Here is an 18,922-nt window from a genome sequence, read left to right as displayed (position 1 = left end):
AATCTCGGACGAGTCTTTGTAATGGACGATTCAATATAGTTAGATCCATTTATATTTATTTAAAAAATTAAAAATACTTATACTTGTGCAGTTTTTTTCTTAAACAACTTTAAATTTATTTTCACATAAAAATAACATTACAAAATGGGTGGTTCACTGACCCAACTAATTTTGTTACATAATTCAGTCGATCTGATACGACCATTGGTTAGGTCTGATTTTTAAAACGATTGTAGGGCTAGCCTAACTGACATAGTCAAGCTCCCAATCTTACTAAGGCTTTTGGGTGTGTCACGTGGAAGGAAAATTAGGCTTTTAAGGGCAAATATCTCAAAGGGTATTTTTGTTCAAAAACATTGGTTACTGTAGCATTTGGTCCTATTTGCTGTATTACTTTCAAAGTGGCCCTTCTCTTGATAATGCTATTCTTATGAAATTGCAAAAAAAAGTTATAGCTGTGAAGGGAATTAGAATTCAAATTTCGTAGAAAAATAACAGTTTGAAGGTAAATATTCTTTGAAACAAACGGATCCCAAACGAGGATAATAAATGGGATTTTATTTTCAAGGTAATGTCGAGAAATTTTAACGAAAAAAGCAAATATAATATTAAAATGTTCGACTTTGTAGTATTGCACGAATCCAATAATAGTCGAAGCTAATAAAATTATTTATAGAAAACGTTTTCCCCACTTGATAGAAACATCATGGCCATTAAAGTTTAAATAAGAGATTGTCTCGGCGAGATAGAAATATATTACAGACGATACAGATAAATTATATGCACGCTTTAATAATGTGCATGAGATGCACCATATCACTGCTGTGGTGCAATATCACTTCTTAGATGGTTCTACATTTTTTTCCTTGAGTAGATGGCCAACCCTGCATCATCACAATCCATATTCCTTTATTAATGTTAATTAAAATATCAAACAAACAATTAAGAACACCACTAGCATATATTCTTGGAAGTATATGTGGGACAACTAGAATTCTTGTAATTAATTTAAAAATTCAAAAATAGATATGAATTATTCATCTTAAGCCACTAATCTCATTGCCGACTTTTAAGTTACTTTTCAAACTAGTTTAAACATTTAACAAATATTCATTGAGATAATTTTGCGCACAGAAAAATCAATCAAGGATTTCATAAAATCCCAAGTAACCAACCGTAGGAAACCTAACAAGAGTAGTTTTGTTATTTGGGAAAGCCCTCAATACATGTGGGTTCTTGTGATTGGTTAATTCGAGATTCTGTCAATTTAGGATTTTGTGAAATCTTTAACATTAAAATTGAGTTTTAGAATTATGGTGATTTCTTTGCTACTTTGCAAATGAGAATTGGAGATGCTAGAAATGTTGAACTCACCAGTATTGATTGAGGAATGTGACAGAGTCTGCAACCACTTTTTTCCCAACATCATTTCGGTACCATTGGTATAATGCATGTGTTCTGTTCTTAATCTCCAATGTTGCATGCCCATAACTAGCTTCCCTGAATGCAGAGAACTCTGGTTGTTGTTCTGTATAACTACAAAATTTCAAGTCCACCACAAAAACAAAAACAAAAATCTTGAGTTTTTTATTTTATTATATTATATAGAAGAAAAAAGAGGAGAATTCTAAGTACCTCACCAAGAAAATCCATTAGCATTATTATTAAGGTGAACTATCATTTTGTGAGCTGAAAATGAGTTATTTACGATTCCGGCTAATTGTTCATTTTAATTACCAAAACATGAATGATCACATTTTCGTTAATTTCTTTTCTCAGGACGAATGGTTTTAAAGTGCATATTTCGCAGGTTTAAAGTGCCTATTTCTAATTAGTCACTTTAAACTTGCAAAACAATCACTTTAAAAACCTTTGATTTTTTTTTTTTTTCGTTCGCGTTTTGGTAATTAAAATGAATAGTGAGCAGGAATCGTAATTTCATCAAAAGTCACTTTTTCATATCCCTAATTATTATTATTTTTTTATATATATTTTATAATGAAAAATTACAATTTGACCCCCTGTGATTTGACATAATTCCATGTCAGCCCTCTTAACGTTTTGACAATTGCACTTACCTCCCCTTTCACTGATGGTGTTAAAAATTCAGATGTTGTTTTCCTATTTTGCCTTGTTATTTTATCCATTTTTTTAATACAAAAATTAATTTGTAAATTTGTAAAATTATAAAAATATCCCAATCTAAGCATTCACACTTTTAGTGTGAACCCATTTTTTCATAGGGATATATTTTTATTTATAAGAAAGAGCAAAACATAGCCTTTATAAAAAGTAAGAAAAGTAAATTTAAATGATTTTTTATACCCTTTTTTAATATCAAATAAGAGCTTATGCCAAGGGGTATAAAAGTAAATTAAAATAAATACAAATGTAACAAATATTCTATCTAGTAAAAAAAAAAAAAATTATAGTACCAAACATGGGATATCCCCTATCTTCTAAAGATTAGTTTTAGCTTTCACTTGTCCTATTTGATATGACACTCTTTAAACAGGTGTTAACTAACTTAGTTGGTAAAGTTTAAGGGTGATGAAATCACTGACCTTCAGTCAATTCCCACCATCATCAAATTACTAATCTCATTAAAAAGTATAAAAACACTTACTAATAATAAAAAAACCTAAAAGACAACCATTAGAAAACCCAATATCAACAAAACATAAAATTCAAAAAAGAGCTTACGAGTGTGATGAGTAACTTACTTTGAGGCAAGACCTTCTGAATTTCCTCCATCGCCAATGGTTATGTATACCGGAGCCGATTCGTCGGGAATGGGATCACACAAACCATTCGTCACATTGTACCGTATGTTGGAGTAGCGATACTGCCAAATAAATTCATCCAAATAATAAATTTTATTCATATAATTTGTATAAAATTTTGAAAATAGGGAACGTAAGGTTGAAATTACAATTTCTTACTTTATACCAATGAATTTTATTGCAAAGTTCACAACAAGGCATAAAAGTAAACTATAGGAATCCTATTTGATTAAAAAATTTCATTATTAAAAATGAGATATCCTCTAGATGCTAAATATTGTAAAAAAAAACACGAATGGCACGATAATTTTGGCTTCTCACTTGTCTTGTTTAGAAAAAACACCTTATATTTTTTCTGTGTTATATACTTAATTAACTTAACGGGAATAAACATAATCAACATAAAAATGATAGAATGAAAAGCCATATGTACCGATCTTTCATAGGCATGGACATGGCCAGCAAAAATCATATCGACTTTATATTTGATGAACCAACTTTCAAAGACAACACGCATGCTCTCGCCCTCCATGTAGTGAGCTTCATTACTACTGTATAATGGGACGTGCATGAGAACAATTAGCCACGGTGTCTTGTCCCTATCGACCCTTTCTAGCTCGTCCCGAAGCCAATACCATTGAGGTGCGTACTTCACTAGTGTCAAAAAAAAAAAAGAAGTTACAAATCTCGAAAAGTCCTATTTTTTTATGAGTGTAAAATTTATCATACCAAAAACAAGAAAAAAAGAAAAGAGAAGCAGCAAGTGATCAAGAAGATCATCATTCAAAGCAAACCATATTGATAGTAATGAGGGAGTCCAATCTATATAGAAAATGATAAATTACCGTATGGAGAATAACTATTTAGCACAATAATATGAGCAGACGCACGTCGAACCGCATACCAAAGAGGAGAAGAGCTGTTGGAGGCCAAGTAAGGCGTCTCATATCTATTTAAATAAGCTTTGAAAGGATGCAATTCCCCCTAAACCAAACAGATAAATACGGAGTAAGTAATATTATTTGTCATTTAGAAAAGTATCTAAATGTTTAACTGACATTTTTTAAGTTTATAAAACAAATTTTTAAGTATATAAATGTTTAACTGACATTTTTTATGTTTATAAAACAAATTTTTAAGTATATAAATGTTTAACCGACATTTTGATGTTTGAAAAACAATTTTTTTTTTCTTTCCTTCTTAAATATAAGACACAAATAGATAGAGAAATATTGAAAACTAAAACAATAGTGCTTTACCAAACAGAATGAATAAGAAGCAAAATTACCATGCCATATGCGTTAATCAAATTTCTTTTTTATATATCAAATTTTGAATCTGTTGTACTTGCAATTACTTTTATATATATTAATTTTAAGTAAATATTGATGATAAAACGTGTAAACATAAAGAATAATGATGAATGCATGCGATTTTTGGTATGTGGCAAGGGCACAGAATCGTAGATCTTTTTCTTGTGTATCCTGAAGAAAAAGATCTAGGGTTATGTGCCCTTGCCACATCATCCGTGTACAAAAAACTACATGCATTCATCACGACTCAAAAGTAAAATATAGATAAATGCAATAAAACAGCCTTGTTTTGTAAAAAAACAAAAAATGATACTAAATTGACTGAAAAAAAGGGCTAATCAAATATACTTTCCCTTAAAACTAACACCTTACTCATTGCTAATAAATAGATTTTAGATATAAATCTAACATCTAAACTTGACTTTGTTGTAAGTCAAGAATATAGTGAAAGCATATATGAACTTATTGCTAATAGTACAAAACTTAGATTTGGACAAATGGATTAGAGAAACAAGATTCATTTAGCTGACCCCAAATCTTGGGATAAGGTTTGGTTGTTATTGTTGTTGCATTAAAAAAGACGTCATTGATATATCTGTAGACACCCTAATTTGAACGGGCCCTCATTTGAAAGAATTAAAAAAAAAGACTTTTTCAATCAAATTCGTTAACGGGTCTAAAAAACCCAAATAACATAAATGGCATTTTGATCATTTCGCAGACTCCTAAGACTCCTAAAAGTTAGCATTCCCCATACCTTCCTTATCTTTCACTGCTCTATTATTAAATCTTAAAATACCTCTAGACCGCTTAAGGCCCACCAACTCTCAATCCCTAAAAAAAAATCATTTTTCACCTCACCCAACTTAGCCTAACCCTAACTTCATACAACCCAAGCCCTAAAACTCACTTAACTTCAAAACCCCATCTTAAAATAAACCTTAACTAATCTCAACAACCTAAAATCCTAAGCCCAACATATCATAGCCCATATCCATATCCATAACCATAATTCATAAATCACAAACCAATATCCACATCAACCAAGCAACATTTGATTATTAAATGAGACACTTGTCCTCACTACAACCAACCTCCCAAAAATTATTATTCTTAACCTAACCCATCACCTTTCTCCAACAAAACCATCAACCATACCAGTCTCTATACTCCATGTCATAAACCTAATCTATCATCTTTTTCTAACAAAACTACTAATCCCACACTTTTTTCTCATCATTTACCTTAAACCTACTATCACAAGTCATTCCCATACTTCTTCTACCCAATCTATTCTTTTAAACCTCCATCTTCACACATTTTGGACACTTGTCATCATCTCCTTCACCTCTCAAAACTTAACCACCTACTCCTTACACAACACATTATTTCAATCAAGCACTACATCAGTTTACCTTACCAAACATTCAATCCAAATAAATTGGGGGATCCAACCTATTTTGATAAAAAACTATCCATTTACCTTTCATTTCACAAATACCCTCATCTCAACCCTAAATTTTACACCCCTCACCATCAAATCTTATGACATTTTCTACTTTTTTTACCTTTTCACCCCATCTTATCCTCAAAAGTAATTTTCAACACTTATAAATACCCCCACTTCTTAAAAAAGGGGACCAACATCAAGTTTAAAAAAAAAAAAAAAAATTGATTCTTTCAACTCTACTCAATTCGTCTCACTCCCCTCACTTTATCTATTCTAAATATTTCTACTCTCATAAATCTACTAAGGACCTAAGAAGAAGAAGAGGAGAAGAAAGGCAAGGCCCAAGCCTCAAGGTGGGTTGGAGGAAACATTGCATTCCCCCTTTTCTCTCCTCTTCATTTCCCTTTTTAACCTCCACTCTCACTTATTTAATTGTCCTTTTAGAAAGACTCCTAAGTTATGATGCTTCCCCTCTCCTACCTATGGTAGACCGGACTTCGATTCAATCGGAAGTGTAAGAGTTGTAATAACTTTTAATAAAAAAGAAAAAGAATCGTTTTAAAATTTTCCCAAATAACTTGTTTTGAGCCAATCTGTATTCGGGTCCATTTCAACCCATGAGAATGGACCTATAACCATTTGCCAGCACTTAAAATATATATATATAAAGATCATATCCTTGAATGAGATGATCCATATAATCAAAGTCGATAGTAAATTCCTTCTTAGGGTACAAGTTGTCAACCAATCAACTTTTTTATTTTATTTATTTCGAAATGACTAAGTTACTTTTGAAGGTACCACCAATTGGTAGAGAGAAAGGGGTGCTTAACACCTTTCCTTTTCTCTAATTAAATCGCTTACCTAGATCTTAGGTCGATCGATGTTTTATCCGTATGAGAGTTACTAAACGTCAAAATGACATTTTTTAAAAATATATTTTGGGTGGCCATTCACACCTTTTTATAAAAATGAATGGTGACGACTCCAAATCCTCATAAAGGTGATATTTCAAAATAAAAAATCACGCATCTACAATAATAATAATCGATACAAAATCAATGGATATGATTGTAGATTTGAAGTTGATTAAAAGTAAAATATTACCATTTCTGGTCGAAATTCAATCTCGTGATTCCCAATGGACCACATCCATGGTTGATATGCAGTACTTGGCTCAACCATGCGGCCAAAAGTGTCCCAACGCATACCCATTTCATCTTGTCCACTATACCGATCAGCATAAGAGAGATCTCCAACATACAAGACTGCCTGTCCTTCACTCTTCATGTAATGTTCAAGAGTGGAATGAGAATTATATGTTTGGCCCAAATCACCTATAAGTAACAAATAAATCTTGTTTAGAATTTATACATATAATGGTAGTTGTAATAACAAATAGATTACGTTTTCTAAATTAATATATTAAAATATAAAAATTTTATGGTAATCAAAAGATCTCAGCAAGAACCCTATAACCAAATGTTATGGCCCCATAAGTCAGTTGTTTGATAGATTGCAATGCAACTTTGAGGTCATCCGTAGTTCAACTTGCCCAATAAAATAAAATAAAGCAAAAATAAAAATAAAAACTCTTAATGAATCCATTTTTTTCAAGTAAATAATCACTTATACGTTAAAAGTAATAAAATTTTTGGATTTAATCAAACAAATAATTAAAAAAGAAAAATCATTAATGAACTTTTTTTTGTGTGTGCACTAGATGAGTGAAAAATGGTGATCCTAGCCTCCTAGGTACAATGTAATGAAATTTGTCCCACATTTAATTCGGTTAATTCCTATAAAGATAGAAAATGCCTTAAAGAAACCGACCAAGTCTATATCTCAAATCCTAATCAAATCTTTTATTATTATTTTTTTGATAACTAGGCATGCCTATAGACAGTGGACTGGGCATGTATCTGAGTTTTGCCTAGTCTATAGACCATGGTTTTGTCCAAGGATTAGTACCAGGGCATGTGCAACACCCACACATCACACGCACCAGGTAGGTGAGGGCAGGAGTGGAATTGATGAACCTCTGAATTTCTCCCTAAAACCAGTCATCTATCATTTTCTTAATTATACAACTAACCATAGTTTGCCCCCACAACAAGAAATCCTGACTCCGAGGGTGGGCCCTCACAAGTGGCCCTTGGGGAATTAAAGCTCATATTGGGTATCGAACTCACGACCTACATACATTAACAATGTCTTATTATTATTATTATTATTATTATTATTATATCAGGTTAGATCCTATTTTACACATTAATTATTATTCAAGATTTTAAAAGAATAACATAACTCACCAATGATACCAAAAGTGTAAGGAACATTTGGACCGATCTCTGGAGGCGTTCGGAACGAGAATTCCCTCGCAGAATAACCCTCTCCAATCTTGTAGTAGTATTTGGTGTCATACTAAAAAATATGAATCCAATTTTATATCAATTGCATGAAATAATATTAAAATAATGCTGAAGTGACCTCAAGTTGGACCTCACATTGCACACCTATTGTGAAATTGTATGGGAACCATAGATGCTTTTCCTTGAGATACGAGTTAAAGGTATCTATGCTTCCTATCCACTTTCACATCAAGAAGTGTGATATGAGGTCACTCGAGGATGACTCATAATATTAATCTTCATCTCTTATACATTGAAATGACAAATAAACTCATTATGAAAAAAAAAAAAAAAATGAAAATGCCAATTGAGCAACTAGAACATAAATGGGGGCATCAGCGCAAAAAATATTTTTATGTATTAAAACTTTTAAGAATGATGGTGATCAAAAGGTAGACATGCCATTTTTATATGAAAGTCCAAAAATGCCCTTGTGATAATATTTTAAAAATGATCATTGTTAGGTTAATTTTTTACAAGAATGACATACAACCCTTTGAAATGGACAATATTATCTGTTTGTATAAAGAATTTATTTATGGTAATTGAATAAAATCTAATGGTTTTGTAAGGAAAATGTTAAAGTAACATTAAAATATACATCAATCCTCTCATCGGTGACATGCATTTATATACAAAATCATAGATGCTTTTCAGTGAGATGTGATTGAAAAGCTTCTATGGTTATGTGTGCACCTATTAACAATGTAAGAATCGATGTGCATTTTAATGTAACTCTAGGACGACTAATTTTATAACAAATCCTGTTCTTCCAGTCAACTTTGTCTAAAACCAAGTCTTCAAACTCAATAAAATAATTACCTTAAGGCCATCAACATGAACATGATGAATGTAGCCAGATTTATAGTTTTGATATGTGTACTTTCTCGCAAGTCCTGTTGCACTCAAACCATATTTCTTTGATGTGCCATAGTACACTTTACTGGGTACTGGTCCCAAACTTGTCACCCATGAAATAATTACCGCCTTTCCATCATAGTCACCTTGGGTGATATGTACCTACAAGCGACCAAATTATACGATTGAGTGTACTTTTCAAAAAATATATGGATATGAATTTTGATGAAGCAAGTGCCAAAATTTCATGAGTAAGTGAATGTAAAGGGTTGTCTAGGCGTGAGAGTGAAAATTTTTTTTGTTTGTTTTTTGTGTGTGTGTGTGTGGGCGCGCGCGCGCGCGTCATTGGATATGAGCAATCTGTACAAACATCTATTTGTCACATTTATTCCAATTTTTTTTTCTCTTATTGTAATTGTATAATGGTATTTTCACAAAGACACCATTGCATAATTATCCACAGTTTTTTTTTTCTTAAATTTTAAATGATAAAAAAAGAAAAAAGAAAAAAGAAAAAAGAGAGAGAGAGAGAGAGCTGTTATTGATGCCCCAATTAAAAAAAAAAACCTTTGTGAATGGTCGAGAATAAGTAAAAGTTGAGGTGCCAATAAAAGTGCTCGTGTTTTTTTTTTTCGCTAGATTGCTATATTTTGGGTTTAATATTTTATAAGAGCCTAATCATAATTGTAAACTACTATTGAAATTGTTTGAACGAGTGTTATAATGTTTTGTAACGTTTGAGATTATAATACAAGCCATTGGGTAATGTTTGAAAAGTATGTTTTAATTTGTATTTGGGACGTGATAAATTATTTAAGAAAGGATAATGCTGAACTGACATCAAGATTGGACCTTGTATCACACAACTTGATGTGAAAGTGCATGGGAACCATAGATGGTTTCCTTGAGATGCGAGTGAAAAGCATCTATGGTTGCTATCCACTTTCACTTCAAGATGTGCAATATGAGGTCCAATATTGAGGCCACTCCAGCACGACTCTTTAAGAACTTGATGTGTAATAAGTAAAAGTTAGGGTGCTAATAGTATTTCTATATTTTTTTTAAAAAAAAAAGGGATGAATGTGAAAAATACTTGTTTAATATTTAAGGCTTACTTGTTGGGGAGCATTGTAACCATTTGGAACGTTAAAGATTTCACTATCAAGTGGAATGTCCAATGCGGGAAATTCAGGGCGAAGATAACTACTGGTGATCCCTGCGATCCCGTGCTTCACAAAGAAGCTCAACACAACATAACATGCGAGTAATAAACGAGTCCACGTGCCCATGCTTTTAATCCCTGAAACCATACTAATTAACTAGGCATCAAAATAAAATAACAAAGCAATAAGTTCGAAAATATGGTTTAAAATGGTACAGATTGTTATTCAAAATCGAATTTAACGGGTTGGGTTTCATGTAGCATATTAGAATTAAAATATAGTTCGGATATGGGTTGATGTCCCTTGGCTCGAGTTAGATCTGGGTCAAATACAATTCCATCCCTATATTCGTCAATATCCAAATGATTTATTAATTTGCAAGTTGTATTGTTATAATCATTTTCATCAACTAACAATAATTGGGTGTAGTGGTTAAAATCTCTTTTAAAAATGAAGAGATTTTGAGTTCAAGTTACCATTTAATCATATTTTAATAATTTTATTTTAAATGATCTAAAACGATTTGACATTATCTGATATAATCAATTAATATCATTTTAAAGAAAGTAAAATGGTTAAGATATTATCTTAATTAGTATGATCTGAGTCGGATTAAAATATAAATATGGACACACTCATATCCAATCCGAATCCGACCCATTTTAAATCCTAGTTTGAAAGGAGTTTTCTAGCCTCATATCACATTAGTGATAGGTGAGAGGATATCGGTCCACGTGAACTACGGGGCATTCCAATGTGCATAATGTTGGTATTTTGATAATTTTAGGATAACATTCTTCAATAGACTTGGGCTAATAGGGATGTGTGGACTTAATCAATCTCCAAAATTACACTGATTTCCTAGAGATTAGTATAGATTTTCTAGCGCTTAATTAACACAGAACAATGAGTCAATGAGTAAATGTTGATTCGGTCAATTTTCAAGAATTGGAATGAAACAACAAACACTTCCAAGTGATAATAGAATTTCATCTTCTCTCAATAATTTATCTTTTAATAATACAACACATTATCTTTAAAAAAAATTAACATAATTACAATTATTTTAAGCAACAATATGAATTAATATTTTAAACAATGAAAATGAAAATTCATCATTTTCTTTACAAGTAACGAACTTTTAGAAGACCCAGTCCAGCTCACCCATAAAAAATAAAAATAATTTTTTTTTAAAAAGATGTAGCCCACATGAAACTTGAATATATAATCTATAGAATAATGATAAAACGACGCCCCTTTGACACACGCCCCCAATATGCCCTCTGACATGGCATGTGTTAGAATCATAGATTATTTTTTCTTGGGATACACAGCTGCACATATTTATGGGGATGTGCATGTGTATCTCGAGGGAAAAAATTTATGATTCTAACCCATGCCACATCAAAAGACGTATGGGGGCATGTATCAGAGGGGGCGTCAGAAAATCAAGACTCTAAATATAATACATCATATTAATGGCTCTTGTTAACATGTGCCCTTAGGATACACATTAAAGTGCAATAAACACACCTAGGGATTAAGCATCTAGGGTTGGTAAAAAAAGAAAAATTGAGGACAATTTTAGTAAAAACATCAAATCCCAAGGTGTATTTAATGTGTGCCCTTAGGACTCATGTTTACAAATTTTGTTAACATCAATCTTAAGGGCATACGTTAAGATGCATAAAAAACATGCTTATTGATCTATAAAAAAATAAAAATTGATTTCCTACCAAAAATGCTTTCAAATTTTTTTCTACTCAAAATACCCTTAAATGCATATTTTGAAGGTGTAGTTAATGCATCAAATTTGTAATACCTCCTTTAAAATGCCACATGTAAATCAATGGAGAGGGTTTCTTCAAAACTTTGAAGTGGGCTGTCCGCTTCAAAGTTTATTCCAATACAAAACCCTTTTTGAATGACACTTTGGCTGATGATATGATGGACTTTTGTGGGCGGACTTGATTCACGCTGACATGGAAGCACATAATTTATTTTAAAAAAAGAAAGAAAACTTCTCTCCCTCATCCGTTCCTTGCCCACATATTTTTTTTTTTTAAATTTCAAATCTTAAAAAAAATTGTTGGGCCCCATTAATTATCACATTAACAATCCAACAACACGGATATTTAGGGCCTGTTTGGATACCAGGAACAGAACTACTCTTCCAAAGAACAGGAGCTGAAGTACTCTATGGAGGAACTGGAAAAGTAATTCTGTGTAGAAAGGGCGTTTGGCAATCAACTCTATGAAGTACTGGCAGAAGTACTTTTGTGCTGGAAGTCTGTTTGGGAACCATACTGACTTCTCATGACTTCTAGAAAAAAAGACCAGAATACCCTTATATTATACCAGTTACTGTTTTTTATCTTTTAGTGTCATAATATGCCTTCAAACTATATTGTTTTTGACATTTTAACTATAAATATTAATATAATATAATATAATAAATATTAATATAATATAATATAATATTTTAAATATTAAATATTAATATAGTATGTTTAAATCCATTATACTCAAAATTTAAAAAAAAATTTGACAAACTGTTTTTGACATAGTATGACATAATATTAAAAAAAAAATTGACAGACTGTCTTTTAATGTCATAATATGCCTTCAAACTATACTATTTTTGACATTTTAACTATAGATATTAATATAATATAATATAATATTTTAAATATTAAATATTAATATAATGTGTTTAAATCCATTATACTCAAAATTTTAAAAAAAAAATTGACAGACTGTCTTTTAATGTCATAATATGCCTTTAAACTATATTGTTTTTGACATTTTAACTATAAATATTAATATAATATAATATAATAATTTAAATATTAAATATTAATATAATGTGTTTAAATCCATTATACTCAAAATTTAAAAAAAAAAACTGACAGACTGTCTTTTAGTATCATAATATGCCTTCAAACTATATTGTTTTTGACATTTTAACTATAAATATTAGTATAATATAATATAATATTTTAAATATTAAATATTAATATAATGTGTTTAAATCCATTATACTCAAAATTAAAAAAAAAACTGACAGACTGTCTTTTAGTATCATAATATGCCTTCAAACTATATTGTTTTTGACATTTTAACTATAAATATTAATATAATATAATATAATATTTAAAATATTAAATATTAATATAATATGTTTAACTATAAATATTAATATAATATAATATAATATAATAAATACTAATATAATATAATATAATATTTTAAATATTAAATATTAATATAATGTGCTTAAATCCATTATACTCAAAATTAAATTTTTTTTTTAATATTAATAAATGTTTCTTTCATTTGATTTAAGGGCAAATGAATTAGGAATATTTTCATAGAAAATTAATAAAGTTAAGGGTATTTTGGTAAAACGAACCGTTAGATTTTGACTCCCCGCAAGATGAGTTTTGAGAAATAGGTTTTCTCGACTTCTTCACAAAGAGTAATTTCTTGCTCTTGCGCGGAGTAACTCTTCGAAGGAGTTGTTAATCAAAACGCATCCAAACGACTTCTAACTCCCCGCAAGAGTCAGAAGTAGCCAAGGAGTCCTATCCAAACGCCTACTTAGATTTTATGAAAATATTCATATTCAAAAGAAAAAAAAAAAAAAAAAATTGTTTTTTGAGCTTGATAAATAGTGTATAAGACGGATGGCTACCAAGCACTCACATTTAAAAATAAAATTCGACGTTGAAAAATAACTTTTTTTCCTTTTTATTTTTAAAGTTGATATAATTTTATCATCTACTACACCATTTCATCGGATCTTGATTTTGAATGTCACAAGATGATCAGATTTGAAAGTTTGATTTTTTTTTATTTTTTTATTTTAACAATGGACAGGAGAGAGAAACTCTCTTTTTTAACTCTCTTTTTTCTTTTCTTTCTTCTTAATAAATTATGTGCTTCCATGTCAGCATGGGTCAAGTCCGTCCATCAAAAGTCCATCGTATTATCAGCACTCTTTCTTTTAAGGACTACTTGACAGTTTGATGTCCACCTAACAACAAATTGGGACCTGATATAAAATGTGCATGCAGGGTGGAGGATCGAAATCCTCGTGCCGATCCTCAAGCCAAGTAAATAACAATTAAGAATTCTTGTTTTTAAATAAAAAAAAAGGGAGATATTTTAGACACTAATATATTGAATCGTGATAATTTGACTTAGCCGTGTGGACACTCTTGACGTGACACATTCAAGAATCATAGATCTGCACTCTTCGACATAGAAAACTATATTTTTTTAATGGGAAAATGCAGTTCTGTATCGGGAGGAATGCAGATCTACAGTTTTCAAATATGTTACGTCAAGAGTGTATCAAAACAATTTCCTACGAATTTGATGCATTATTCACTCCATCTGAACCGTTTGTTTGATGCATTGCATTTTCCAACAACTAAACATCAGAATCAGAATGCAACATATAAAGTAAGTTCTAAGTTACAATAACAAAATCACTCTATTCAAGGGCGGAGCCACTATTTTCTTGTAGAAATTGAAGATGAATGATTTTAGGGAGAAATTCAAAGGTTTTTGGTTAGAAGTTGAAGAAAGAGATATTTAGGTCATTTCCATTTAGTATATGAGAAGACCCGATCATGGAGGGAGGTGTGGGTGTGGAGTAGGGACAAATAGAGTATATAATTAGTTGAAAATATAAGGGTGTCTCAAAGTTCTGTGGGGGCAATTGCCCCCACCAGCTCCTTCCTAACTCCGCCCCTGACTATTACTAGATAAATAAATGTCGAGAGAGAGAGAGAGAGAGAGAACCTGAGAGCAATTGCTTAGTTAGTGAGTGAGTGAGAGAGGTACGTCGTGAGGAAGCTACTACATGCCTTTTTAAAGTGTGGATGTGGGAGTTGGTAGGATAAGAGAGGAGGATATTTCGGGTTGAGGTGGTGTTCTCAGCGTCACAAGTTATAAAACACGCAAATTGCATGTGTTATATTCATGTATTATTTATGATTCCTTTGTGTGTCGGGACCACGCATGTACTTATACGAGAGAAGAGAAAACAAATGATTGAGAAGAGAAAATAAATGATTGTCAAGTGCGAAGGGAAGGGGAGGAGAAAAAAAAAGTGAGTTTTCTTTTAATCCAAAAAGGGTAAGAAAAGAGAAAATTTTTTAAAATATTTTATAATTTCAAATGTTCCCTTAAATTTCTTTTAAGATATTTTAAAATTTTAAAATTGTTACAAATTCACTTTTGTTAATTCAAGAGAAATTGAATTTCTCTTCTCTTCTCTTTTCTTGATGGGTTTCTCTTCTCTCCATTACTTCTCTCACTTCAAATATAATCTCAAGGACATTTTAAGTAATAAAATAAGTTTCAAAGTGTATTTAATGTATCTTAACGTGTGTCTTAGGATCCAAGTTAACAACACTCTTATCTTTAAAATTGATAGGATAGGATAAGGTAGGATAGGGACTCCTATCTAATATTTGTTAAAACTCTTCAAAATCATTTTTCATAGTTTAAAAGCGGTGAAGATCGTGGTAAAGGGACATAACACTAGTTTGAAAATAAAAAGTGGTGTGCCAAATATTCACAAAAGTTTAGGATTAAAATAATATTTCATTTTTTTTTCCCCTCAAGTTAGCTGTCTGCTCTAGAGAGTTATCGCCATAGTCCAATGTGACCTAGCATTTCAAGAAAAAAAATTTATGATAAAAAACTTAATCTAAGATTTCACAGAATCTTAAACAAATCACTTGAAGTTACGTATATTCATGACATCCCTAATTTACAAAACTACTCTCATTAGATTGACATGTGATTGATCATTTGGGATTTTGCAAAAAATCTCTCACATTCCCCTAATAGGGATTGATGTTAAGGGTATTAGGTGTTAAGTTGATAAATGAACAACCACCACTCAAATTTGCATTGAAATACGTGATAAAAAGTCTTGTAATAATTATAATTAAGCCTACAAAATTTTATGATATTTATTAAACAGCCCTATTCTATTAGAAGAATCTTACAAAAACACCTCTCTCTCTCTCCAAGTATAAGGCTTAAAATTGTTCGTCCAAACAGTTCCTAAAGTTCTTGAGTTGATAAATTCTTTGTAATGACTTCTAACTTAAATTAAGTAAATAGAAATTCTACTTTTATGTGTTCGTGATTTTTTATGTGCTCTAAATCAATTGATCCAAATAATGGAGAGAAGTTTAGGTTTTGTCTTGATCTCCACTACTTTTACTAAAATATATATACTTTTTCCTCATGAATGATGATTCAAGTTAGATATTATCTTCTGCTAAGTACATAGATTTTTTTTCCTTTGATTATTGAAAGAAAGAAGTAGATGAAAGAGTAGTCTGTTATTTTTTTTCTTTTTTTCTTTTTTTTTTTAAGTTTCCTTTGATCAAACATGGCCTTTTAATTAATATTAATATCATAAATTTATTGGTTTGACTATAATTGTTAGAAGAGTTGTGCACATTACCATAGATGCTTTTATGCGAGATACGAGTAAAAATCATCTACGGTTATGTGAGTGCCACCACATCATTTTGTCACCTTTGTGTTTCCGTTTGTGTCATTCCAGCATTTTCCTTATTAGAAATCTATTCGAAAATTTACTTTGTGACTTAAAAGAATTCGATAAAAGAGATATTTTTAGGATTGCAAGGCTCGAATCAAATTCGATATCTTTTAGATAAATATTCCCCCTAACTGGTTAGAACCACAATATACAAAAGGTCAACGAACAAATGCCTTTAGGATACAGAGAAGTCTACACTCAAATTATTAAATCGAAATATGTACAATCTGATTTAATTTAGAACTTTCAAAAATTAGAAACTAACGATGCCAAGTACTTAAACTTAAAAAGAAAAAACACAGAAATTTCAATGAAGAAATATGATTTTGATTGGCTTTTTATAATCATTTTTACTTGTTGACCAAGAACCGTGATTTCATGTCTCTTGATTTAATAACCATTAGATTGTATCTGATCTCAGATCTAACGATTTAGATTACATCATATCGAAGATATGTCTCATGCCTTTTAATCAACACCTATTAGTTGAATCTGAGTGATCTAATGGTTCTGATCGAGTCCAATCGATTGCCTCTTAATCTAATGAATACGATCGATTCTAATCGAATACCAATCATGAATCAACACACCTGATCATTTTCAATCAGGTACTATTTTGAACCATCGTATCCGATTGGTTTTCGATCAGATAATAACTTGATCGTACACCCGATCCATCACACGTGATGGATCAATCACAATCGTTGGATGTTTTCATATCCTGAAAATTTAAAGATTCTCTAGCTCCTTGCGATGATACGTACATGCGAAGTGCAAAGTGCGCCTTAAAGCCCCTAATGCGCCCTAAATGCCCAATTGCCCATTCTCACGACGTGCATGTGTGTGCAATACCTCATGTTAATGGATCTTGTTAACATGCGCCTTTACGATACATATTAAAGTACAATAAATACACCTAGGCATTAAGTATCTGAGGCATTTTTGGTAAAAAAATTTGAGGAGAATTTTGGTAGAAACATCAAATCCCAAGGTGTATTTAATGTGTGCCCTTAGGACTCATGTTCACAAATTTGGTTAACATTAGTCTTATGGGCACACGGTAAGATGCATTAAAAACAGTCTTACCAATCTATAAAAAAAACTTTAATTTCCTACTAAAAGTGCCTTCAAAATTTTTTCTTTCAAAAATACCCTTAAATGCATATTTTGAAGGTATAGTTAATGCATCTTAACAAAATCCTATGATGACATGATTGATGTAGCAAGTGTACAAAACTATCGTAGATCTTTTTCCTTGTGTATCTTGGTGAAACGATCTATGATTCTATGCACTTGTCATATCAACCACATATGTTTTAGCGCATAAGTTTATCACGACTGATTTGATAAGAAATTGGGACCTAATATAAACAAGTCCGATTTTGAAGTGGGTAGCCCTCTTCAAAATTTGAAGGACCCATCCTCGTTGTAGGCCACATGGTATTTTGAATTTATTTCATGCCCCTACATTCTTGAAGAAATTTGTAATACCTCCTTAAAAATGCCACATGTAAATCAATGGAGAGGGTTTCTTCAAAACTTTGAAGTGGGCCGTCCGTTTCAAAGTTTATTCCAATACAAAACCCTTTTTGAAGGGCACTTTGGCTAACAATATGACGGATTTTTAGTAGATGGACTTGACGGATGCTGACATGGAATCACATAACTTATTAAAAAATAAAAATAAAAAATTTCTCTCTCTTGCCCGTTTTCTATCAACATATTTATTTCTTTAGATTCCAAATCTTAAAAAGGATTGTTGGGCCCACATTGATTATCACATTGACAATCCAACAACATGGACATCTAGATTTTACGAAAATATTCATATTAAAAAAAAAAAAAAAGTAACGAACGATTGCTGAGCACCCACATTCAAAAATAAAATTCAACAATGAAAAATAAATGTTACTTTTTTATTTATTTTAAAGTTCATATAATTTTATCCTCTACAATCCCATTTCATCGGATCATGATTTTGAATGTCAAAAGGTGATTAGATTCGAAACTTTTTTTATTTTTTCACTATGGACAGGAGAGAGAAATTCTCTTTTTCTCTTTTTTATTTTATTTTTATAAAATTATGAACTTTCATATCAGCATGCATCAAGTCCGTCCACCAAAAGCGTGTCGTATTATCAACGATCTTTCTTTCAGGGATCACTTGACAGTTTGACGTCCACCTACCAGCAAATTGGGACCAGATATAAAATATGCACCCAGGGTGGACCATCGAAATCCTCATCCCGAACCTCAAGCCAAATAAGTAAAAATTAAGAATTTTTTTTTTTTCTTTTAAAATAGGAAATATTTTAGACACTAATATCTTGAATCATAATGATTTGACTTATC

The 18,922-nt window shown here is 31.1% G+C and overlaps 1 protein-coding gene across 2 annotated transcripts; it reads right to left on the bottom strand.

Annotated features, from left to right (window-relative positions):
• Positions 1 to 622: 622 nt before the first annotated feature.
• On the bottom strand, positions 623 to 14,912 carry LOC147392615 (phosphoenolpyruvate phosphatase-like). Of its 2 annotated transcripts, XM_086455222.1 has the most exons (10): positions 14,788 to 14,912; positions 9,931 to 10,115; positions 8,780 to 8,977; positions 7,859 to 7,970; positions 6,654 to 6,883; positions 3,629 to 3,767; positions 3,217 to 3,437; positions 2,724 to 2,845; positions 1,375 to 1,536; positions 623 to 884 (listed from the first exon to the last, which is right to left on the bottom strand). In XM_086455222.1, the coding sequence occupies exons 2-10, from the start codon at positions 10,102 to 10,104 to the stop codon at positions 836 to 838; spliced, it is 1,407 nt and encodes a 468-aa protein (XP_086311348.1). In that variant the 5' UTR covers positions 10,105 to 10,115; positions 14,788 to 14,912; the 3' UTR covers positions 623 to 835. The 2 variants fall into 2 exon arrangements, with proteins under 2 accessions (XP_086311348.1, XP_086311349.1); XM_086455223.1 differs by lacking the exon at positions 623 to 884 and having other exon boundaries at positions 1,371 to 1,536.
• Positions 14,913 to 18,922: the final 4,010 nt, after the last annotated feature.

Source organism: Akebia trifoliata, chromosome 10 (genome assembly GCF_017979445.1).
Source record: "Akebia trifoliata isolate Shusen 1 chromosome 10, ASM1797944v1, whole genome shotgun sequence".
Lineage (NCBI taxonomy): Eukaryota > Viridiplantae > Streptophyta > Magnoliopsida > Ranunculales > Lardizabalaceae > Akebia > Akebia trifoliata.
The sequence above is the reverse complement of the archived record's forward strand: the minus strand, read 5'-3'. Positions and strand labels throughout refer to the sequence as shown.

Coding starts and splice junctions, on each gene's coding strand:
- LOC147392615 (XM_086455222.1), bottom strand. CDS start 10,104: ATGGGCACGTGGACTCGTTTATTACTCGCATGTTATGTTGTGTTGAGC. Junction 7,971..8,779: donor TTCATGTTGATGGCCTTAAG/GTAATTATTTTA, acceptor CATATTTTTTAG/TATGACACCAAATACTACTA. Junction 3,438..3,628: donor AAATAGTTATTCTCCATACG/GTAATTTATCAT, acceptor TTTTGACACTAG/TGAAGTACGCACCTCAATGG.